At 46.8% G+C, this 25,193-nt stretch overlaps 1 protein-coding gene across 2 annotated transcripts in view; it reads right to left on the reverse strand.

Moving 5' to 3' along the window:
- Positions 1 to 25,193, reverse strand: part of GRIA3 (glutamate ionotropic receptor AMPA type subunit 3) — a gene marked incomplete at its 3' end in the record, with an annotated part of 157,666 nt that overhangs the window by 9,877 nt on the left and 122,596 nt on the right. Inside the window, exons 13-14 of one of the 2 annotated variants that reach the window (XM_082488328.1) lie at positions 9,437 to 9,684; positions 8,763 to 8,877 (exon numbers count right to left, since the gene is read on the reverse strand). In XM_082488328.1, coding sequence (XP_082344454.1) covers positions 8,763 to 8,877; positions 9,437 to 9,684 — 363 coding nt within the window. The remainder of the gene's footprint in view (positions 1 to 8,762; positions 8,878 to 9,436; positions 9,685 to 25,193) is intronic. The other variant, XM_082488327.1, reaches the window with a different exon arrangement.

Raw genomic sequence — 25,193 nt, forward strand, 5'->3', positions numbered from 1 at the left:
ACATATTTAGAGCACTCTCACTTCTGCAGCAGGAATTTTTCTTTTGTTTCTTATGACGATTTTTCCCTGGTGTCTTATGACCAAAGCTGTCCTCACTGGCTGGAGCATCCCTGGCATTGCTGACCTCCGCACAACCTAACCAACAACGCTGTTAACATCAAACAGTTTAGACATCAAATGTTCGGCTTTCTAAAATCCACCTCATAACGTCAGAGGAAAGGCAAGTGGACTAAAGCGCAAAGAAACAAGCATGCTCTTATTTCAAAATGCTTCCTAAAGTCCTCTAGGGTAAAACTACTGAAAACACTGAATTAATTGTTCCTGTTGGTATCGCTGGCAAATCTCCACTGACTTCAGGGGAAGCAGAGTGCGAAGCTTGCTGCAGACATGTGGGAAGTGTCACCTTTACCATGCTCTCAGAGGTAAATGTCTGAAGGGGACAGGGAGAACGACCCCGAACGACCGCACCACTGCTTTGCACGGAGATTTCAGCCTCTCGCATCCAGCACTGCAGAGAAACCCCTCAAAGACACACATCCCCGAGCCGGCCCGTGCAGGCGCGCGGCAGCACAGGGCACGGACAAATGCAGAAATCGAGCCCGGGCACTCTGCTTAATTTGACAGGTTACCATGAAAATCTCACTAACAACCATCTTGGTATCATTAAAATATAAAGATAGAAACAATCCAGGAAGAGACACCAAATCCAACATTATTCTCTAGAGGGCATTGCTTGAGGCTAAAGACCCATCTAAATCAAATAAGGCACTTTAATCCCCCAAGCTCCATAAATCCCAGCCTGATCTGTAACTCTTGAATGGACTTTTTGTCAGATCTTGTTACTGAAATAACTTCTGACTAGATATAAAACCTGCGGGTGAATGCACTGTCCGAGCGCCCTGCTCTTTCCCAGATCAGATCTATCTGCCTGTCATAATTTACCAATTTAGCGATGTCTCCATGCCGTAACTTCATGTTTTGCTACACACCCACGCGTGAGGGATGGGGAAGATTTCAGATGGAAATGGGCTCATTATTAAAACCCACTATGTTTGTTTCAAGACCGGAGTTAGTTACCTGGTACTTCAACCAGGAGCAAACAGATCCCTGAAAATATGGGCATAAAAACATAGGTCACTCACTAGGCCTATTTGTTGTCTTCTGTCTCAAAAACTCATCTCCTGTACTTCACGCTGGACATCCACTGTTCATGGAAAAAAACACCAGGCGTTTCTTCTTTAAGGAATGAACACTTGGTTGCTCTTTGCTACCATTTCAGACCGGTGCCATTCGTCCCCTGCCCTGTGCTACCAGCAGTTGCACATCTACATGATTTACCATTTGAGGGATCGAAATGCTTTATGGGTGGGCAGAGGAAGGGATAAAAGTGAAAGCCATCTAGTTTGAAAAGACAAAGAGCTTTCAAAATTAGAAGATTAAAACTTGGTGCCTCAAGCCCCATATATCCCCCAGCCACCTGAGAAATACACGGCATGTTGATGGCTGGGATAGTGCTCAGAGGCAGCAATAAATCCCCCGGCAGAAGGACGCCGGTTTTGCTCAATGGCAGAGCCAGAAGCGGTTCCCGTTGCTCCAGGCGCCGAGGCCCTGGGTGCTGGTGAGCAGCGTGCCGGGACTGCAGGTCCCCGGCTGCCAGCGCTGGCCGTGGGCTCATCCCTGGCCATCACCCCTGGCTGGGCTGGGACCATCCTTCAGGAGGTCATGGCACATCTTGCCTCCTTTGTGCCTTTTGGTACTGAACAGTGTCATGGGATGGTAAAAATCTTATCTATGAAATAGCACACAAAGTAGCTTTTAAATTTTGTGTAGGCTGTGATATTGCCAGCAACAGAGCCAGCAGCTGTGGGAGATGGAGAGACAGGCGGTAGCTTCTCCTGCCGTACCGACACGGTGTGTCAGCCTGTGAGGACTGCCTCTGTTCAAAGGGCATTAGTGACCCCTGCGCAGGCACCAGTACCGGCTTTCAGTCCTGCTCTGATGGCACATGTCTGTAAACGAAAGGCTTTGCAGAGGGTGCTGAACACGGGTTTTGCAATGGCCATTTGAATGCTATGCAAATGATCTGCCAGGGATGGTTTTTTTTTTAGCTACTGCTGAGTATTTACTAGCTGCAATAGTTCTCCATAACAGAACTTTGTTCTAGTCTTTATTACTGTGTTTTTCCATAAATAGTGTTCTTTTGGTGAGTTCAAAGTTTCTAGCCTTTTTTCTTTAGAGGCAGGTTGGAGCAACTGCTGCATCCCTGTGGAATCTGTGGGGTTTTTCCTTGCAGAAACTAGGTATGCATGTTAAATTCAGGTGTTTTAACTGATGCTGTATTTGCTGCAATGTGGAAGACACAGGCAGATGCAGGTTGCCACTGCAACACCTACACACACTCTGAACACACCTGCAGGGAGCCAGATGTGCCACCAGCTGAGACTGCAGGTTCCTCCACTCTCTGCGGAGAGTCTGCAGCCTGTGTTTGGCAGCAGCAACTGTCTCTAGGAAAGTGTATTTATATGTTTCATAAATGTAGCTCAAACAAATTAAACTCTGTGCTAACAGGATCATAATTTAATAGAAGTGCCAAGCGCTAATGCAATAATACATGCCTATTGGATTAGGAAATGCAAGCCGTAACAAGTCATTGTAGTTCATTTACAGCAGAGCCCAAGACTTGAGGTACAGATGTGGCAATGGGGTGGGAAGAAGAGCTACTCGAACAGGGAGGCAGAATAAGGGAGGGCAGATGTTTAATGTCACGCTCAAACCTACAACACCTGCAATGGCAACGTGGATCTTTCCTGTCATCGCCTGGATCCTTTCTAACCTGGATGGATACGAGCAAGAGACTCAACTTACCTTGCGTGCGGGCCATCCCCTCACCTTCTCTTTCTCGGCCCTCTACACACATCCATTTTCCCCCTCTCTTCTATGATTTATTTTCCTCTTGGGACGGCTGCTTCTGTGACTCCTGCTCTCTCAGGCTCCTCGGCAGGTTGCAGGTAGGTGCTGCTTAGTCCAAAGGCTACACAAGACTTTCCAAGAACAGCTACGTCGCTTGTATAAAGCTAGAGGTGTCCGACCCATGATTACGGTGCCGGTGAGCGCAGAGCAATCCACCAGAGCAGCACAAGCGCCTGCGTCCACGTGAGCTCAATGCTGAAACGTTAGAATTACTTTGAAGAAGAAGAAGAAAGGCATTTACTTTTCCCTTTGTATGTTAAGTGACAGCAGTTACCATTAAAGAGGAAGCAGCCAAGCCCAGACCCCCTGGGAGATGTTCAAAGGAAGGGCCCTGCTCCTGCTGCTGGGAGCCCCACTTCCAGCTGCTGGTTTTCCTTTTTCCTTCTCCAGTCCCGAAGAGCTCTGCCTCGGCTTTTCCCTTACTGATGCTTACGATGCAGGATAAATGACTCATGCAAGCAATTTATGGGAATTAGCTCTTAAGCACCACAGGTGTTATCAAAATGAGCGCATGAGTCACAAGTCTTTCTTTAAGATTTCTTGCAGGACGCAGTGTCACTGCGCGGGTCCAGCTCTGCCACGGGTAACACTGCCCAAGCACATTTGCTCGCACACCCAGGTCCAGCTTCGTCAAGGCAGCAAAGCTAGTCCCCGCGACACTAAAGGCTATACAGGCAAACCCAAACGGTTCCCAATTCTCAGATGCCAGCCCCGACTCCGCCAGCTCCTTCCCAGCCTGGGCAACCTGTTCGCCCCGAATTCTCCTTCTGAGTCTCCTGGTTACATTCCCAGGAAAACACCCTCAAACAGCACAGACACTTCTGCAAACCAGAGCAGGCTCTCTGCCCTTCTCGGCAATGCTCGAAGCGAGATGCTTTGATGAACTCCTAGAGCATTAAGACTTCGCTATTGGCACAAAATATACACTATATTATTTCCTAATACGCTATAAAGTAATAGCTGTCAATTAAACAAATATTCTGATGTCTTCCTTTTAAACTATTATTTTGCTTTGTCGCTAATTTGCACAATGCAATAATTTCATATTACTTTCCCAGCTCTGAGCATGAATTAGCTCTGTGCTACTATCACTGGCTCTGACCAGCCATTTTATCTTTTTCCAGCTCATAACCCAGGCCTATAGAACGGGTGGCAAGTAAATTCAGGCTGATGAATATAATTTCAAACAAATTGCTCAAATAAATTGTGCAGCATCTTTTTAAGATAGCCATTTCCCCAAATGCTCTCTTTAAAGCACAACACATTTGGCAATGGTGCTCTTTAGATGTCAGGTACCATCTAAAATAACGCATAACAGATTTCTTCTAAAAATATGCCACTTAAAAAAAAATTACGCCGCAAATGCTAACGGCTGTGCTGAAAATGTATCAAGGCAAAACAGCACAGAGAAATGGGGAACAAATCCCATCTGCTAATGGCCACACTCACAGCTCGGAAGGGCTTGAGAACGTGATGCTCTGTGGAGCAGAACTCAACTAGCACGCTGGAAAAGTAATCCCACGATTAAAAAGAAACAACTGAAAAATGAAGTAGTATTACATCGCATGTCATTTTACAGACGTACTGCAAAAGAGATATTAGCCTAAAAAAGAATATATTAAAGAAATTAAGTCAAATAATTAGCAAGGAATCTTGGCATGTGAAGTTGGCGAGATGCTGCATTCAGAGAATCTCCTTCTGTGCCGGTTGTCATTAAATGTTACCGTGAAGGTATAAGAATACAAGAAATGTATCAACAGCAGAACTATAGAAATTTATCTTAGCAGAAAATTGCTCCTATGCAACTGAATAATTAGTTTCACTTAAGTCACTCAGCCTGCCACCGCCGTCTGTATCCCCTTTTGTCTATTTCTTGTTAAATTCCTATTCAGCCATCACTCAGCTCTGAGATGATAGGATTGTATAATAAACAAAATAATTAGTTTCCAAACTCATAATGCACTGTAACATATTTCCTGGAATATGTTTTTTTTATAACTGCTATTTTGCATTCTCTCACAATTGAGAACTCAGCTCACATGTATAAGAGAATTTGAAGACGGTATAATTTTGCCATGAATCCAACGGTTGAAACTAAATTCACGCTCATTTAGGAGAGCTAAGTGAACAAATTTTGATGCACGTACCAGAATGTCTGCACCAGCCAAGTCAGCCCACACGTATTGACATGCATCACAGACAAATTATGTATGGCTGCAGCACGTTCCCCTTCGGACTTCTTAAGTAAGGATCACTACCAAAATGGGGTAACCCCCTTTGCCAGGGCAGTACCGACAGCCAAGACAGTGCGGGGCAGACTGGCACCCTCTGCTCCATACCAGCACTGGCATATACTGGTAGCACTGGAAATGAGACATATGTCAGCTGAGCCCTCATTAAAAGAGCACAATCTCTTTAGTCCTAAATTACAAGTGGACCCCAGCAGCGTGGGATGCTGACAGGACTAACCTTACAGTCTGCGTAACCGAATAGATTAAAAAACTTGCAGGAAGTCAACTGAGTTTTCTTTTTCCCGCTGTACGACTCAAAATCCTTGTGAAATCTGAAGTCACTGTTTAATTTTCCAGTGGCGATGAAGATGATAGGATAACAAGAGGTGAACTCACAACTTAGAATCATTCATCTCCAAGCACAGGCGAACCGCATGCGAAACTGGAGGGGGATGAGCACGGGAGGGCATTTTCTGGGTGATAGGGTCATCTGCGGTACAACGATGGGCACTGGCACAAGCAAACAGGCTGCATACTTACCTCTGGCTTTCAGCGCAAGCTAGAATATCAGATCGCACAGAAGAATTCAGCTTAAGAAACTGGCACCATCAGGTCTGCAACGACTCACAGCTACACGCAACTCCTTGGCAGTAGGTAGGAAGCGGCTGATTACCAACTCGGGGCGGCGATTTCCCAAGCCTGGGTCTCTACTGGCAAAGCTAAGAGAGGTGGTCTGTCAGCTTGGCCGGTAGAGAGAGCTGCCCCGAGTGAGTAACGGTCCCCGCGCCGCCCTGTGTGACGGGGTGCAAGGTCTGCATCTCCACCTGAGGCACCTTCACCACCCCATCCTCTCTCATTCTCCCCAGCTACCCACCTCCTTTAAGGGAAAAAAAGAATCATTTTGAAGTGAATCCTCTGAAATGCTCTATAAATGAAGTTGTGTTCACATAAGCAATTAGCCGGAGAGATGGGATGAGATGACGAGGGCACCTCAGAGTTCTGGTGGGAGGACGGAGAAGAGGAGAGGTTGGCCAGCGAGACTGTCAGCGCCGTAGCGCCCGGCGGGCAGCACCGGTGCTCTCCTTCCCTGAGAGGGCAGCGGGGCTCCCGCGGGGCCGGGGCACAGCCTGAACTCGGCGTTAGCGGCCGCCCATGGGGGTGTGCGCTGCCAGGAAGGCACCTGCCCGTCTGCCGCAACGCCACGGCACTGCCAGGTTCAGTGCCTGCAGAACCCTACCTCAAAAGAAAAGCCACCTTGTAACAAAAAAGCCCTTTGATTTACAACATCCCTAGAAACAACAATTAACCCCTTCCCTGCCTCCCCTAGCTTAGTCCTCTGCAGGAGGTCTTCTCTGACCCACATTCTCCTCCCTGGGGACTTCTGCCGGCTGAGCCGTGCCCTCGAGAGCCGACATCCGTAGCTCAAACAAACAAGCAGTCCTTCATCACAGCATTTTATGACAAACTGCGGAAAGACAGTGCTTTGTGATTTACAGACTAGAACAGCAAAACACGCGTCCTCGTGTTTGCTCCCCTTCCCTCTTCACCGGACACTGATCTGCGGTATCACAGCAGACCTGACTCCACTCCCGCAGCAGCCACTGACCAGGCCCGAGGCCTCGCCGGTGGATGGCATCGCTCTTCGTGAAAGGTCTTTCAGCACAAGTGAAAACAGAAGGACGGCCCTGCCCTAATTACGACCATTTTAAAACCCCTTTTTAGTTTCCTTAGGGCTGTGAGCGTTAGATGGCTGGGTTTAATTCAATGAACTCGAAGCAGTGAAGTTCATTGACGCTGGTTTGTACAAAGAGTTTTCTTTCATGGAGGCAGCATTAGACAATGGATCCCGGGAGAATATTAAACATTTAATATACTGGCAAGTATAACATTATACAAAAATGTTGCACGAAGGATGAGCAGCAGAGCTAAAAAGCATAAAAAAAGCTCGCGCTCATCTCCAGGCTGCTGCCGAGCACTGTGGACCTCCAGTTACTGAACAAACCTCAATTCGAGAGCTTTTCCTTCCTTTATTATTACACAGTGGCTTTTGCTAACATCAGAGACGAGTAGCTGAGCAATTTCCTACGTAGCCAACTGTAAGCAACTCTTATTAATAGAATGCAGCAGTAATTGTCCAAAACTGTGGTTTACTGAAAATACTGTTGTTATTGATTTTGGACCAAAGCTGAAGCATTTTTACAAGAGAGATTAGGAGTTATTGTTCCCTAAGGAACTGGTTTTCCTAGCTGTAGGAGAGTGTCACTATGAAAATTAATCTCAGTACTTTTCAGTATAACAATGTGTTTTAAATTAATTTTCTTGTTAATTCCTGTACCCAAGGTGACCAACAGTACCCAGCCTACTCTAGCTATAGCTTCTCACCAGGTTAAAGACTGCAGAAGTTGCCAGTTTTGCAGGGTAACGCTGGCAGTAGGAAAGCACGCTAGTTAACTTTGGCAATACACGAGCTCAATAAAGCAACTTGGAGGGTCTCGTTACCGTACGGGCTGCCCGAAAGACCGGGGGGAAGCCTCAGCTCAGCAGAAGGCACCGCTGTCACTGGAGCCAGGATTTTAATCTACATCTGCTTCAAAAGCACAGCAAACACAGCCGCAGTGCTCCTGCACAGGTGTGCGCGGACGACTGGCCAGTGGCGTACAGAAGGTGACAGCTGAATATTCTAGGCAAAACTACCAAAACCTCTATCCTTAAGATTAATTTCTAGTTTAGTGCACCAATACACTTCCCTGTTGCAAGCAACATATCTCTCATTTCAGCTCCGCCTGCTGCAAGCTCTAGCTCCTCACACGTTACCATTATTGCTATTATTTTACAATTAGCGGGTGACGACCATCTCAGGGTAACATTATGTCTTTGCTATGATGGTTGCTTAACTCTCATCTCTTGACCCCAGGCTGTGATTAGGTGAGCAGCCACCCTGTCCTTCCCTGAGCTACAGACCCACCCAAGAGGGTCTTCTCTGGAGACCAGGCTTCCTCCCAGCAGCTCTGGTGGCACCAGTTTGGGCCAGCAAAGCAGCGCGTGCTGGTACTGGTTTGCTTGACCCCTCCCCGAAAGAGCAAAGGAGAAGGGAGCCCTCTCGCCTTCAGGTCTGTTGTGGTACCGCCGATCCTGGCGAAAAAAGCTTCTCAAACCCCACTCTGCATCACAGCTAAACCGTGAAGGACTGAAGCCTTGTCCTCAGGGGTTAGTACGGCGGCCAGAGGTGATGACTGGTTTCTCGTACAGTTACAAGTACTGATTTGCTCTGCATGGGTCCCACCAATACTGGGCTTTCTATCTGTTAGTTAAATAAGGTTTCCAAGCTTGACCAAGCCTGCTGAAGATATTAAATAAGACCATTTCTTTGAAAGAGCTACTGGACAAGCAAATGGCTTTTTTTCCCCCACCAAAATTACTCAAATTGTTTAAATCTGAGTTCTTTTTTTTTCTTTTGTTTGTTTTTTTTTTTTTTTTTTTTTTTTTCCTTGAGAAGTAAAATAACAGCCTTGCCGATTACTCTTTGCTAAGGTACCCGATTGTGGTGACATTGAGGCTGACCTTGGAGTCACCTCCCCCGCTGCCGCACTCTCCTTTGTCGTACCACCATTTGTTTTTCAATTTGTCCAAGAGGCCTTGCTCATTCAGTTTTAATACTGCCAGGTTAACAGCATTTCTTGAAACGATAAAACATAACTTGTAAGAAAAAATGCACAAATGCTTAGGAAATCGTAACGTATAAAAAAAGGAGCACAAGAGGACAAATTGGCTAAAATTTCACAGAACGTGGAGCTATCAAAATGTCTGTACAGCAAATACAGGGTTAAATATTGGAAGGTGGCATGGAGGATAACATTTGCTCAAAACTGAAGTGTGCGGGATGGGGAAATCGTCTTTGAGAAAAAAAGTAACAAGAACACCACATCATGCAGTTAACATTCGTCACATATGGCAGGTTAACTCGGCTTTTACCATTTAAATTGAAAAAGCCATTGAACTGTAAAATTAAAACAGCAACAAACAATCAGAAAGGACAACACGAAGAGAACACTAAAAAAATGGATGCATTAAATAAACGAAACCATAATTTACCGTCTTATTTAACTCCATGGAATATTGAAGATTTTAAACTTTAAAGTTACCTCAAAATCCACAAGAAAGAAAATGACAACACAATACATCAGGGTAGGTGGAATACTATAACAACATGGATATTGTTATATTATTCCACCCACCTTAATGCTGAGCCTTTGGGGGTTGCTACACCATAGCCCTTGGAATCCAGGTTGCCGCCGACTTTCATGGTGTCGCAGGGCTTGCGCTGCTCGATGTACTCATTCATCGTCGACTCCAGCAGGAAGGCAAACTTCCCCTTCGACTTCCGCACCCTCGCCACCCCGTCCGCCGTCGTTTTGGTGAACACCGAGGGCTCGGCCGACTTCATGTACGACCACATTTTCTCGTAGACGGCTATTTTTGACCTCTGGGGAGAGATGAAAGGAGGGAAATGAAGAGCCACGTTGGCAAGGGCACAAGACTGAGCTCCTTGGGCTTACAATTAACACCCTATAACTGATTAAGGCTAACGGATAAAAAAGTCAAGGTAGCTTGGAGAGAGACACACTGAACAATGACCAAACCATAAAATAGCTGGGGAGGGGGAAGCATATCTCCTGCTCTGCAGTGGGTGTATCCGCCTGCCCGCCGCTCTGCTGCTGAACCAGAGGGAGGATGTTAAATCCTCGCTCGCCCATCATAGCCAAGAGACGCAAAAGAAGCCTCTCCTCTTCGCACAAATCCTCAGCATTGTTTTTTGTGCTAACTCGCAGCTAGGAAACACCAACATTTGCTTATTACAAGTTCCCAGCAAGGCAGGAGCCCGCTTTTCATGGTGGCGATGGCAGGTCTGTGATACAGGAGACCAGGACGGACCTAGTGGCTTCTAATAGTGATGCTCATGCGAGGGATATAAATAGTAATCACAGAACGGTAGGGATTGGAAGGGACCTTCGGAGATCATCTAGTCAGATGTAATTACAGAATTCTTTATGAATCAACAGTCAAGCTTTCAAAAATTAAGTTTCATGTTTTCCTAAAAGATAGCAAACACAAATATTAGCAATAAGCTTAAAAAAGTGCTGGTTAACTGCTTGCGTGTCATGTTTTGAGACGGAGCCAATCCTAACAGCCTCTAGCTCAGCAGCCAGCTTTTGTAAACCTGGAAATGGTGAGAAATGTGTTACTTCCCCTTCTCCCCCGTCCCCACCAGTAACATTTAAACCACCCTCAGATCTTAAAGCCACCTCCAGACTCTTAAGCATTCGTATCCTGGACTACCAGTTAAACTTTCCTGCTTGGTCGACAGAAGGCAGTAATGCCAACTGTATTTCTCTAAAGTCTAGAAATCCAAAGGATTTATATAAGGCTTTCGGCCCAAGCTGTGGGTATCTCGAATTTATGCCTCCTACTCCTTGCCAGTTTCCTGTCCACAGCTCTCCTCGCGGAATGGGAATGAGGCAGGCAGTAGCTAAACCTAGTCCAAATTTAACAAACTTGCGGCAGAAGACTGTTAATGTCCATCAGCTTGATGATCAAGACGTGTTTCCTCCTCATTCAGGACAATTTAATGTGTTTTGAATAACGTAATGCTCAACAACCACCCCCCAAACCTTTCAGAGGAGTAAGCCCTGCCTTCGCCCTTCTGCAGATTAACATGCTCAGCCACTGTCGCTACGACGGATGGAGAGGAGCGCAGAGGGCAAGATTCTATTTTAATTATCCTTCCTGATGAGTTGAAAAACAACTGAAAATGCAAACCGATTAAAATCAGCCCAATCAACAATAGGAAATCAGAGAGACAACAATACCGTGCGGCTTCGTTGGGAGCTGGCTGGGTGGTGGGGTGCGGGAAACACGCAAGCGGGATTTCAGCGGAGAGCATTTCTTGGCTAAAGGTGGGCTGCACGGCTTCGTTTGTCCAGCAATGGGAGGGAAGAAGCGGTGGGAAGAAGGGGGATATAAACGGGGCCTGAAATAGTCCTTACACAGGTGAAAGAAGGAATGGGGGATTTGCCTGGCTTCCCCCTGCAACAGCACACCGAATAACCCGAGAGGAGGAGAGAGGCTCTGCCCGGCTGCCTCTGCCAGCCTCAGCCGGCGCGTTTGGACCGGGGCAGCTCCCAGCCGGCGGCGGGATGGTGGGTCCTGCCCCAGCGGAGACGTCTCACTGGGGCTCTCGGTCGGGCACCCACGCACCAGCAGCTACAACACACTGCTACCTGCTTTATCACCCGTTACCTGCTCTCCCGCTTTTCCAACCACTCCCTTGATGCTCCTGGGTATTTCTACACCTCCTTCCCTGCCGGGAGCTGCCCAGGGCACAGCACTGCTCCCAGGCACCCGCCGGAGGGGCCGCGGGGACCCCAGGGCTACCAGAGGTGCCGGGCGGCGGTGGCTGTCACCGGCTCAGCGACTGCCGCCATCCTCGTGCCCGCGGGCACTGCCCGCGGCTGGCCTGCCCGCTCTTCTCCTGCAGCTCTCTCCCGCAGAAGGGTAACAGAAGCCGCCTGCCGGGCCAACACAGAGACTGCGCGAGCAATGGCGCTTCCGGCGTGTCCTAGTTTCAAGGTGCTTGTCCTTACAACCTTAATCTTCTTTTAAATAATCCAAACGCACCTGCCCATTTATATTTGCAAATGGGCATCTAAGGGACAAAAGGAAGGTAAAAATGCAGCTTTGCTCTTTCTCTTTGTATCTCTCAGCAAGCTGAAGCGATTAGCCTTCAAAAATTCTGCATGCACTACGTATGCTTTTGCTTGTTTTCCTCTGCAGAGCGTGCCTTTAATTACACAGATAAACCGGAATTTCTTTTCCTTTTCATCTTCTAACTCACACCGGAGTATCTGTCTTTAATAAGTTCTTTCATACTCTTTCCAGCTGGCCTGACTACCTAAAAGCAATTGCCAATACATCTGTGCATTGTTAATAATAACAGCTATCTGATGAGTGCCAACAGCACGCTCAGGGCTGCAAACGGTCCAAACAAAGCACGTTCCCTGCTCCAAGGGCAAAGGGTGAATATCATCATTCATGCTTCAAAAACACACGTTCCACAACTCAAAACCGGATCTCTTTTCAACTCTAACAAATAGCCCAAGTGTTACAGTTTGCTCCCTTCATTTACCTCTTTTGGATGATGTGGTTAATAAAAATCAGTGTGTTTCTATATGATGATTGCCTGCCTCTTCTTCGGTCAAGTGGCATCTTTGTAATATCTTGCTAGTATCAAATTAACGCCATTTAGTAGTACGATTTAGTAGAAGTAGACAAAGCTAGAAATGAACACTGCAGGTATTGACTGGGAAAGGTTTAAATGAAATGCATCGGGCACGTGATGCCAGAGCCCGACTGGGGGAGTCTGGGTACGGACCCACTGGTCCCAGGCACGGGGACCAGCAAGGTGGCGGGCTCTGGCCACTGCGTCCTGCTGGTTAGCATTGCTCTCTGCAGCCATTCCCCTGAATTCATAATGAGGCCAAAATAATGCTTTATGATGAGGCTTCTTAGAGAAAGGGACAGTGCCACCGCAGGAGCTGAGAAACCTGCAAACCCGCCCAGAAGTGCTGGAGGGCGTCCTCTGCCCCAGGGGCCGTACTTTACACCTGCTCAACGACATGAAACCACCCGTTGACTAAAGCTGGTCAAAGATGCAACGAGACGAAATAAAGACAGTATTTTTAGTAAATATTTCCCTTTTTCCAATTTTCCAATCACCTCAAAAAAAACACCCCAGAAATCCCTAAAAGAATTTCAGAAAAGCAAAACTCGTTTCCTTTCTAACTATAAAGCTGCAAAGCCTGTGCCAAAAGAACATTTTCACCCATCTGTCCTCCTCTGCCGACGTTCGCGCCGCCCCTGCCAGCCCCTGCCAGCGCCTGCGTGTCCCCCCCGGAGTCTGACACCCGCGAGAGGGGCCAGACAGCAGCAGCAACAGTGGAGAAAGGATTTACACTCCAAAATAAGGTGAGGTCTGATAGATCTGTACTGCTGCTAGAGTTCAGCAGCAGTAAAACATTTTCCCTCTCATTAAAGTGTTACTTTTAAAGAGATTTTAGAAAAAAAAAGCTTAAAAGCAAAGATTTAAACCAATTCAAAGCCCGTAACTGCAGTAACTCCCTATGGTCTGCAACTCCTATTTCATTTCTTTGATACGGCTCTCAAGAAGTCCATCACACACATTTCCTCGGGATTTCAAGGGGATATTATTATCATTTTTTTCTTAAAAGCAACATTTGCAGTGTTTCATCTAAGCCTTGGGACACATTAAAGCGTCTTTTCATTATCGCAGCCTTACTGCAGATATAAATAGAGCTGGCCTTTGCTTTGTCAATAGTGCCTTTTTTTTTCCTTTTTTTTGCAGATGTTTATGCAGAAGTGTGACCACACACACCTCGGCGCACAGGCGCCGGCAGCTCCCGGTCGTGTCGGCAGAGCCAGCAGCTCTCGTGCTGAGGAGTCACTTCGCTCGGCCCATTACTAACCGGTACCTAAATACACGTTATTCTGGGTAGCAACGCGCTCGTTTTAAAAAGGGTGCCAATTCAATCAGTCCACAATTTCAACACTGTCTTGCGTTCTAATTCTCCTAGTTTTGATGGGCGGTTGGCCCCGGCGCTGAAATGAAAAACCAGCCCATCCCGCAGTGTGCCATCGCACCGAGAAGCGCAGCTGGCCGGGGCTGGGCGCACGCGCTACCGGCAGCGGGCAGGAGGCAGGTCTGCCTCGCAGGGCCGCTTCTTTCTTCAACCCATTCAACAACAACAAAAAGCCAGCACCCGCAAGCCCGGCTCCCAGACGCCCTGGTTTCACTTTTGCACACCCCAAAGTGCCTGGAGATAGATTGCAAAACCCGGCACATCTTGGACGATTCCCTGACACTGGTTAAATTTAGCTCTACAGTATCTTTGTGACTGAAGCCTTCTCCCATTGACCGAATTACCTTTCCCCCTCTGCAGACATCTGTCTCACGCTTCTGCTAAAAGTGACGTTGCATCACCTCCTCCACTACCGAGTAGCGGTGAGGCTATTCTATTTGAAAGAAACAGCATTTTTCCTCTATAATAAAAGTATGTTACAGGGACGCCCTTTGCCTATTTTAGATTGTTTTGCCCTCTCTGCCACCTCCTCTGCAATCTGCAGGTCTTCTTCAAAATGCTTGCCTCATGCTCCCCGTTGGGATATTTTATTAAAATGACCAAATGGACCTCTGTTTCTTATGACAGGAAATGATTTCCCAGCGGTTGAGCTCAAAATGTTCTCTTATAGGTGATTATTGCTGATCATCCAGTCATGAGCCAAATTGACCCAAATCAATTTTACTTTTAAAATTAATTTATATATTCTCCCTTTTTTACTCTGCATGTTTAAAATTTTGGATTATACCGATGTTAATTTTTTTACCCCTGTCTTCAAAACTAAGACAGTGATAAACAAGATTAAAAAAAAAAGAGGGAGAAGGGAAAGAGATAAGGTCCTGCCAGTAATCCAGGAGCTGGGCTATAAGGAGAATGTTTCATGCTGGCAATATCAGTGTAAGAAATGGAATGGGCATACTGGAGAGGGATAAGACCCAGAAAGAAGCCAGTTACAGCCTCCTGGTCTCAAGCCTGTGTCCAGGCTATGTTACCTTTAATATACTTTGGAGCAGGCCAGCCTACATTGAAATGCAGCAAATCCAAGAGGGAAGTGCAGCAAATGGGAGTGAGACCAGTGCAAAGCAGACGGAGCATCCTGACCATGGCATGCACACAAAGTTAGGCGAAGACATCAATAAAGGACCTCAACCAGCAGAGTTAGCGCACTCCTCTGCTACACCAGCCCTATGACCACTTTATAGCTCTTTAACAAGGGAAATGTATAGCCCCGAGTCAGACAGATGTTGCTGATACAAACCACAAAGGTCCCTACTAAAACCAGTGCAGGTATTTAATCTGAGTAATACATGCTGCCTCTATATAGAAGCACGCCTCACTGATATGAACTTAGGTAGTTAAGTGTGAACCTTAGCTTCATTATCATCACTCATTGCTTTTCTTCCACGTGTGCAATTAGCTCTTCTGCAGCAGCTAATGAATCCAGTAACTTATGAACCATTAAAAAGCAAGTTACTAAACAGGAGTGAAAAAATGCCAGAAGACTGCCTTGGTACCACCGCTGTCACCTGGCTCGGGGATCACTTTGACATCCATTGGTTTTAGGCAGCTGCTTTCCTGGACTTTCAATATGGCAAACTGCAACGGAGTCACTACCACTGTCCTCGTCTTTCGGATAAGGCTTTGATTCGATGCCTTTCCGCTCCCCCGCAAGCCTGACGTCGAGTCACCCCTGCCACAGCTGCCACTGGCAGGAGCCAGGGACAGTGGCCGGAGCTCCCAGGCCGGCGCCAGCTCTGGAGCACATGGAGGCTGGCATCATGATGCTATATTAATAATAAGAACATGATAAATATTTTTAGTAAGGTCCCTCCGCCTGAGATTTCCAAGCTCTTTCCTGAGAAGGAAAAAATAGGTCTCGGTCTCACGAAGGCCAGAGGGCACCATTAGTCCCCTTTCCCAAGTGCGGACAGGAAAGCAGAGATGACATTTACTGAAGGTCATAGAGCAAAGTCTAATAGATCAATGTCACAGCTTTTAGCCACAGATAACTTGTGATGCCAGCAATTTACTTACCTATATGGACAGAAAAATCAATCCCATCATTACATGAACCTCTTGTTTTTATTACGTTCTCGGCAGAAGAAAGTAGGTCAGATGCCATGAGCATGCACAGGGCATTTCTCTTTTCGCAAGGCCAACCCCCAAATCTACCAAACTCTACCCAAAGTTTACGGATTTGTGGGATGCCACAGACAAGCAAGGTTCAAGCATGTGTATATAAACTAGTCTGTATGTTTGTAGGAATACAGAAAGCTTTGATAATATAGGCATAAATGTAAAAGAAAGGCTGAACTGGTGAATAATAATATTTCACAGTCAAGTTGGTGATGGGAGACATTGTCATGTCAGTTCATTGTTCAGATTAATGATGTTATAATTTCTGCTTTAGAAACAGTATTTTCCTATCCCAGCTGGGGCAAAGGAAGCCCAGCGAGCTGAGGGATCAGGCCCACGAAGCCTGGGGCTGCCTGCCTTCCTCTGGGATCCCCTAAGTCAAGATTCAGACAAGCCCTGTACGGGGGCTGCGAGGACAGTCGCTGCCTCCCGGCAAGAGCCCGGTGATGCCGCCGGTGAGGGAGCAGGGCTGGGAGCCCAGCAGGGCACTGGTGGCGCTGGTGGCGGTGGGGACGGCGGGTCAGGGGCAGCGCTGCACACACAGGCAGCCGGGGAAGCGGCCTGCAAAAACCCTCCAGGCTTCAGCAACACTACCCGTTTTCCACCCCTGACATATATTACATCGGGGCCCGGTTAAAAAAGAAACTTCATCTTATGAAAATAATACAATACCGTAGGAGTTTTCTTTTGCCAGTGGATCATGGTAATTTTGAAAACGTGAGCTTTGGCAGTGGGCAGGTAAAGTGCCGTTTTAGCAGGCATCTTTTCTGGAGTGAGCTCTGCTCCTACTAACAGAGAAGCAGAGAGTCGCTCCGGCTGTAACCAGACGTGGCTGAGATGTCAGTAACAGTCTGAGTAGCAGAACGTAAATCAAGATTTTAAGACATCTTTTCCTGGCACAACATTGAACTTCAGACTACGCCTATATTCATCTCCTCACTTTATTGCCGCCATCCATTCCTCCCCATTGCAATACTGATTGGGAAATTAAAATGGAAGTCTTCACCAAGATTTTACAAGCTGTCTTTGTAAATCCCCTCGTGATTCATGGCCAGAGCCAGGCTTGGAGAGCGCTCACCCCAAGGAAGCGCCCTGCGAGGCTGCGCGGGGAGGACAGGGCCGGGCGGCACCGCTGGGGCTCAGCACGCCTGTGCTGGGCAAGCCTGTCCATCCGTCCGTCTGTCTGTCTGTCTGCCTGGGGAGCAGGAGGCAGCACGCACCCGAGCCGGCCGGCTGGCTGGATGGAGGGATTACGTCAGCCTTCAGGCTAAGGGGCATCTTTCCAGCAGTGACACATTTAGCAGAGTGGTCCTGTCTGGGCAACTGAGCAGCACACCAGCCCTGCTCTAGATTTGGCCCATAATAAATTAACAGAGAACGGCGTTTCCAGCACACGATCTGAACGCTGTCAGGTCTAATAAGTTTTCAGCTCCAGACAGAATAGGTCAATATACAGGCAGTGATGGAGAAATCCCAGTGGACCGCAAAAGGGGATGTTTCATATTGACATCATTAGAGTTTCTAAACCTCCATGTATTTTCTAATTATGCAAAAGTAACAGTAGCGGCGCTGTGAGTAATTTATCAGCACCCATGTATTTTAAATGAGTCCCTAACAAGCATGTATTAATGTGACACAGCAGCATTACGTAAAGTCGGAGAGACTTGAAAAACCAGGGTCCTCGCTGTCTTGAGCAATGTCATTATCATTATCGTAGAGCTGCTCTCCAAAAAGTAGAGCATTCAAACAGCAAGTGATTTTCCCCTGAGGCGCTCTCTGCTTTGCCTCTGCGGTGCAGACACAGCCACGGCGTTAACCCACTGCGATCCGCCGTGCCAGCCTTCCCCAGGGGCTGCGTCCACACGCGCCGCCCGACCCGGGGAAACCCTTCACCTGCGTACTGCAGCCAACAGCCCCTTCTTACACAGACCTTACAGCCATGGGTGAGCTGGAAAGCCTAAACCACGAACACAAGTAGAGCTGATAGACAAATGCTATCTGTTATTGAAGATAAAAGAGAGATCTATTCAAATATTTGTTATTAAGCATTGACCGAAAGCTTCATTGAACCCTGGCTCGTCTGCTGAAATTAGTGAAATGGTTCAGCCTCCTTAACCCCAGTTCCATCCAAACATTTCCCTTCCAAGGAGTGGATGATGGATGAGCTGTTAATTTCAGTTCCCGTAAGGATACGTTTTCCTTTCCAATCCATAGGCCTGAAGACATTAGATCACTTCATGGGAAACCATTTCTTTTGTAATTATGTCACATTTGATTTCCTGCTGTCTTTAAAACTGCCTGTAAGCCATGTGGCAGAACGGAGGTTCAACAGATTAAGAGAACCCCCCCCCCCCAAGTAGACCATCTATCATTCATGCAATGGAGAGGCTGTGATCTCTCTGCACACATACATTCACCTTCTGGTATTTGTGCACACCCCCACCTATATCAAACAGGGAAGGGAGAGAGAATATATAGGTGAGTAAGTTTTTCACACTTTCTGTGTTGAAAACCAGCTGAACCACAGTAATTTTTTCTGATTAATTGCTGCCATGTTGCCGATCAAAGATCCATACAGCTCGTTTTGAAGCTATCAGTTTTCTGTGATGTTCTATTCTTTAAAGTCCATAAATACAATCACACTTCAATATTTTTGTCAGGCATTTGTTATGATGACTGTGTTGTTTTGCTCGATGCCAAGAACACAGAAGGCTTAAAACTGCTAATCATCGTTTTATCCAAAGGCAAAAGCAGAGCATTTGTATGAATGCCGTGCTAGAAACAAGTCCTTCATCTTCACTAGCAAAATAAATTTTGAAATTAAAAATCAAAGAGTTTAACTACAGATGAAACCCTTAGTGCTGCGTGCACAGAGTTCACTATGGTGTTTTTAATAGGCTCTAATGATGATCTCAATATCGTTTGATTGCACAGAATACATAAAAATCGCACGGCAGCTAGCGGTTCATAATTCAAGGCTTCTCCCTACCTAAACCGCTTGCCGGTAGAATTTATTTCCCTTACCTCTTCTCTTCACACAACCTTATCACCGGAGGAAAGCAATGAGCTCTCTACCTTATAACCGTGTGTAATACGCCAGTGCTTTGGAACGCGCTACGGCCATTATTTCTGCCCCTCTCCCTAACGGCTCTGGGGTGGAGCTGTGCTCCCGCCCCGCTGCCCGCCTGCGGACCAGCCTCGCCGCCCACGGCCGGCCCTTTCCCAGAGCCCCGGCGGGACCGTAACGGGGACTCCTCTCCGCAGGCTGCCAGCTGGGGTGGGATCCAGCGGCAGTTCGCTCTCCGGAGCCGGGAGGGACGCGCCGCTGCCACCGGTGCCACTGCCGCCCCACCTCGTACAGCACCGCCTGAACAGGAGCGGAGGTTTTAGTTACCCCAAGTACTTTTAGTGGAAGGTATTTCAAAATCCTTTTGATGGGTTTAAGGAACATTTTTCTAACTTCCAAGGAATTTGGGGTCAATCCGTTCATTTGTTCTTTCACTGTTTTTTTCAGATAAACGTTTATTTTCTGCTTTGGTGCTAATCTGTCTGGTGGCTTTTTCTTTTCTTTTGAACAAATCGTGCTCCATATCGGCTTTAGTTTTAAAAGCTAAACAAGCTGTACTTAAAGTTGTTTTCAAGACATACCTCATCAGTCCCCTTACACATTTACATGCTTTTTCTGGTACGTGTTTCCACGTCAAAGCACCCTTCCTCAGCATGGGCAGCCAGAGCTGCAGACAGAAACGCAAAGCCTCTTGCCAGGGCACCTCCTGCTTTTAGATCTGCTCTTGCTGAACTATTCAGACTTGATGAAACCAAGAAGAAAGAAAAAGGAGGACCGTCTTAGGCGCCATTCCTAACATGGCTTCCCGTGTCCTAAAAACTGTAGGTTTATGTTGTATTTTATGTATACATGAAGTCCAGAAAGGCCTCACATCTGAACCTGGTTTGGAAAGAACCACTTTTTGAGAAAACTGATGAAGGGGAATTTCAAGTGCTGAAAGTGCCCACAAAGGCGTAAAAGAACGGTATCGCCTTCTCCCAAAACATTAATTAAGAGCAAAATATTGTTGAAGTGTCTGAGCAGGCTATCCAAGTGCAATGAGAAGTGAAGCCTTCACACAGGAGGCACAAGCACGTGCAGAGTCCTCGGTGTCCCCAGGTCAGCTATCGCTCCCGTCTGTCCTGAAGTAATGGAGACTTCAGGCTGAGCTGTGAATATCGTACCATGTTGCAAAAAGTTCCTAAAAATACTATCATCTAAAGTATCTAAGCTTTGCTTGAAGGCTGTCAGCCTGTTTGACTTCTCCAGGCACTGAGCCTGAAGTCTTTGTCGACAGCAGAAGCAATGTCAGTGTCAAACTCTCTATCCAATACTCATGAACATCAGCGCCAGGTAGGAGTAACCAACTGTAAGAGCAGGAACCTTCACATCCAAAGGTCTTTGGGCTTTCTGTGGAAACTCCTAACAGGCCTGGCAATTAGTCCCATTTCTGGGAGAAAAAATTAGGAACTGCCTTCAGAGCCGCAAGTCATTTCATCTGAGGCACGGGGGAGCCACTGGAGTGATTCTGCCAGGGACATCCTTGAAACCACTGCTGAGAAAAATACAAAGTTCTACAATAAAATATCAGTGCTTTGAGGCCTCCTTTGTCCTCTTAGTTTTAGTTCACAGTGATTAACTACTTTGGTGATGCTGTGAGATGAGCCGCCTTCAATTTCCCACCAAAAGCAGGAGGACCCAATGCAAGATCTCGCAAAATGTTACCTGCCTCAGTATTTCAACCTGTAGTGTCTTGTCACATCGGATCAATTTCGAGGACACCTGAGATTTCAGATTTTCAGGGAAGCGTGCTAGCGGGTCAGCTGTGTTTGTCAATGATCAAACACATACTTTGCAAGTTATTTTACAGAGGCCTCTCAACACAGCTATCTGCTATCAATTAAAAGAAACCACCAGAAATTCAAGAGCAATTTACATTTCTAAATGTCTAGAAACACATCCTGCTTCTACTGAAGTTTAAATACAGGCAAGTTTACATAAGAATTACTAATTGGTTTTAAAGGTCATGCTTTTTGAATATATGCATATTGGAGGTCTGAAACCTATTAGACTGTGGTATTATACTTCAGCTTAGTGCTGAATTTGGATTAAATGGTGTTATATTGATTTGATGAGCTGCTCAGATATGCTGAAGCTTTAATTGAATGTATTAGAAGATGTTAATTCTAACAGATACACCCTTAAAAGTAGTAGGTTAGTGATTTCAAATTGCCATCTACTACAGGCCTTTGCCAGTTTTCAAGAAAGAGAAAGAGGTGTTTTGGAGTCCTTAATCTGAGACTGTATGTTAATAAATATCTAAGGAGAGGTTCTTTCTTTTCCTTTTCAATATGGATGAATGCCCTTTGAAAGCCAAAAGGGAACTGATGTGATCTATTGATTGCCATTTAAATGCCTTTATAAGCTAATTAGTGCAAAATGTAAAATGTTTCTGAGCAGAAACAAGCAACGACCATAAAAATACAGGAAGGCTCATTTGGTTCTTAGACATACTGGGGGGACAAATGCCCTGATGCAGAGAGTCACCAACAAGTGAGGAGTGCGAACAGTGCCTGCTGTGACACCGAGATAAAAAACGGGCTCTCTTGTTGTAACTGTGAGAGCAGTGTCACGCCGACAGCAGTCATTGTGTGCGCTTGAAACAGCAACGGTGTATCTAGCTTTCACCTACATAGCTGGGATAGCGTCTATCTGGGAGACGCTGCGATGTTTAGGGAAACAGCCAACGCTATAAAATAGGTCACTGGCTGGAGTCCGCCCAGGTCTGAAGCGGCTGAAAGTCATTACCATCTGTTCATCTGAAATGAGGTGCTGGTTTTGTTCCAGTTCCTACTGGATAGGTATCCACACTGTAAAAGAAACCTTCAAAAGTGTTCCTACTTTGAAATGGGGTTGGCAGAAAGCAGCCGTGGACTGAAGGCTCTAAAGGAGCTCCTCCTAGCACGTGCAGGCAAGATGGTGGGCATCTGAAGCTCATTTATGTGTCATCCCTCTATGATGCATTAGGAGGCAATTTTTCCTTGCTGTTCTCAGTCTGGCACCTTTCACTGGCCAACAGCAGCTGTTAAGATCAATATCTGACTAATATCTTTGTCTGGGAAACATTTTAGCTTTATAGCTCTAGGAAGAGGTATTGTCATGGTTTGGGCAGAACCGGCCACCGGGTGAGCGACAGATGCTCCCCCCACACCTCTCTTCAAAAAAAGAGAGAGGCAGGAGAGACAGAGAGGGAGACTTATGAGTTTAGAAGGAACTAAACTACTTTAATGAAATATTAATAATAAAATAAAAAGAAAATAACAAAATATATGCAAAACCGTATCAAGCTCCCAGGATGACAATCACATCACCGGCTGACACTGGAGCAGTCCCAGGCTGCGTTCAGTGACGGACGGGAATTGGATTCCAGATCTGGATTCAGGATTGGGGTCAAAGGCAGACGAACAGAGTCCTCCTCGGACACCGGCCATTGCAGAAAGAGAGCTAACCCTTTGATCCCTCAGCTTTTATACTGAGCACGAGGCAGATGGGATGGAATACCCTGTCGGTCAGTTTGGGGTCACCTGTCCTGTCCGCTCCTCCCCGCAGGTGGGACCCCTCTGGGCTTTTCCGCGTCCGACCCTCCACCGGGGCAAGAACCAGAGTTGGCTGCCCGTGGGGGTTATAGCAATGAGTATGAGCAGAGCCTCTCCACATACCGTGCCTGGGCATCAGCTATAGACATGGGGCTGATCGCTCTGACAGCGAACACTGTCTGCACAATATGCTGCTAATTTCAGTACTTAGAAGAGGCCCAGCTAAAAATTAAAGTTACTGAATAAAATTGGTCCTGTTTTACCTCAAACCAGGACAGATATACCCATACAAGCTTCTTTATGGGATCTTGGAGAGACTGTCCTTTGCCTCCTGTGTGAAGTCATGGCCCAGCTACAAAGTCAAGTTACTGTTCTTGGTGCCTCTACACACGTGCTGACCTCCTGCTTACAGCCTTCTCCCATCTCTAGGGAAGATTTAGCTACCTCTCACATGCCACAGCCAGAGTGCGTGTACTTATGCATGGGCAACCAGTGTAACTAAGGATCGCACTAACTTGCTCTTCTAGAACCATAGAATCGTCTAGGTTGGAAGGGACTTTTAAGATCACCAAGTCCAACTATTAACCTAACATTGCCAAACCCACCACTAAACCACGCCCCTCAGCACCACGTCTACACATCTTTTAAATACCTGCAGGGATGGCGACTCCACCACTTCCCCGGGCAGCCTGTTCCAGTGCTTCACAACCCTTTCATTGAAGAATTTTTTCCTCATATCCATCCTAAACTCACTGCTGCAATTTGAGGCCGTTTCCTCTTGTCCTATCCCTTGTTACTTGGGAGAAGGAACTGACCCCCACCTCGTTACACCCTCCTTTCAGGGAGCTGTAGAGAGCGATAAGGTCTCCCCTCAGTCTCTTTTTCTCCAGGCTAAACAACCCCAGGTCCCTCAGCCACTCCTCATAAGACTTGTTCTCCAGACCCCTCACCAGCTTCATTGCCCTTCCTCTGGACACGCTCCAGCACTTCAATGGCTTTCTTATAGTGAGGGCCCAAAACTGAACACAGTACTCGAGGTGGGGCCTCACCAGTGCCGAATACAGGGGGACAATCACTGCCCTAGCCCTGCTGGCCACACTGTTTCTGATACAGGCTGGGATGCTGTTGGCCTTCTTGGCCACCTGGGCACACTGCTGGCTCTTATTCTGCAGACTGTTGACCAACACCCCCAGGTCCTTTTCTACCAGGCAGCTTTCCAGCCACTCTTCCCCAAAACTGTAGCCAGCCCCTCAGTTAGATGCTGCTTTTCTCACAGGGTAGATGATCCTGGCCCACTCAGCCAACTGTTGCTTAAATTGGTTAAATGCTGGTGGGCAACGGGTGGAGGAAGATATTCCCCTCACAGAGGGGCATCACACTGTACTCAACAGAACTCACGGCTTTTTCTGACTCAGACCGCTATCACTCCCACTGATGCTCCAGTAGTAGTGAGAAAAGGGCTTACAGGGAGAAAAGTATCCCAAACCACAGAGCAGACATAGTCTGTGCAGCAGGCGCCCAGACACCAACTGTCCTCTCAGAGTTATTTCAAGTTTCAGCCATCATTACCATCTTATTAAAAAGCTAATAAAGACTGTACAACGAAGTATTTACGTGAACACATGCGTTTAATCTACGGCAAAGCTTTCGCCCTTCTCAAATCAACTGAAGAAGACTCTAATTACAACAGTTTCATGGCTGCACCACTCTATTCGAATTAATTACTCTGCAAAAGTGAATACAACTGAAATTATGTTGTGTGCCTCGAGAACGCCGAGGAGAGAAAAGCACCACTTACGGCCCATTCTCCCTCCCACTTGGCCCATCCGGATCCCCCAGAGCGGGCGGTACATCCCGCTCCACCGCTGCCGGGGCTCCGCTCTCCCCCTTCCCCATCCCACTCCTCTCCCTGCCTGACGGAGCTGGCAGCTCCTGACGGATCATCCTCATTTACAGCCCGGCTTTCTCCAGCGCCGGGAGAGCGTCACAGCTCATCTCAAGACTATTAACAGCACAACAAAGTATTCATACATTTACCAGACTTTGTATCCTTTCACACGAAACACTCGTTCCTTTGATCTCCGGGTGAGAAGGGATTTCCTTGTTATGTCAGACCATTACCGAAATGAAGAAACATCCCCATACAATCCCTATTTACGTATTAACGGCAACAAGATATTCAAAAGAAGATTATATTTTTTCTCCCTAAGAACAGTATAGTGACTGTAAACAGCACCAATATTTCTAATCAAGTTGTGCTACTTCTTCTGACAGGTCCACTCAACTCATTTTTGCTGTGCAGATAAGACTGCCTCAGGCCAATAATTAAACAGAATACAAATTCTTACACACTCGTGCCACCCAAGGTCAGTGTTTATCTCACAGGATTTTAATACAAACAGAAGCTGTTGTAATGCACCAGCCACCTCACTTAATTAAGAACTACCGAGCATCTATTTTTATATGAAGACATTACACATAAGTAAGGCAGGGCACAAAAGTTTCAGAAAATACCTTTGCA

The sequence above is a fragment of the Vanellus vanellus genome (assembly GCF_965231255.1).
Source record: "Vanellus vanellus genome assembly, chromosome: 10".
NCBI classification, from domain to species: domain Eukaryota; kingdom Metazoa; phylum Chordata; class Aves; order Charadriiformes; family Charadriidae; genus Vanellus; species Vanellus vanellus.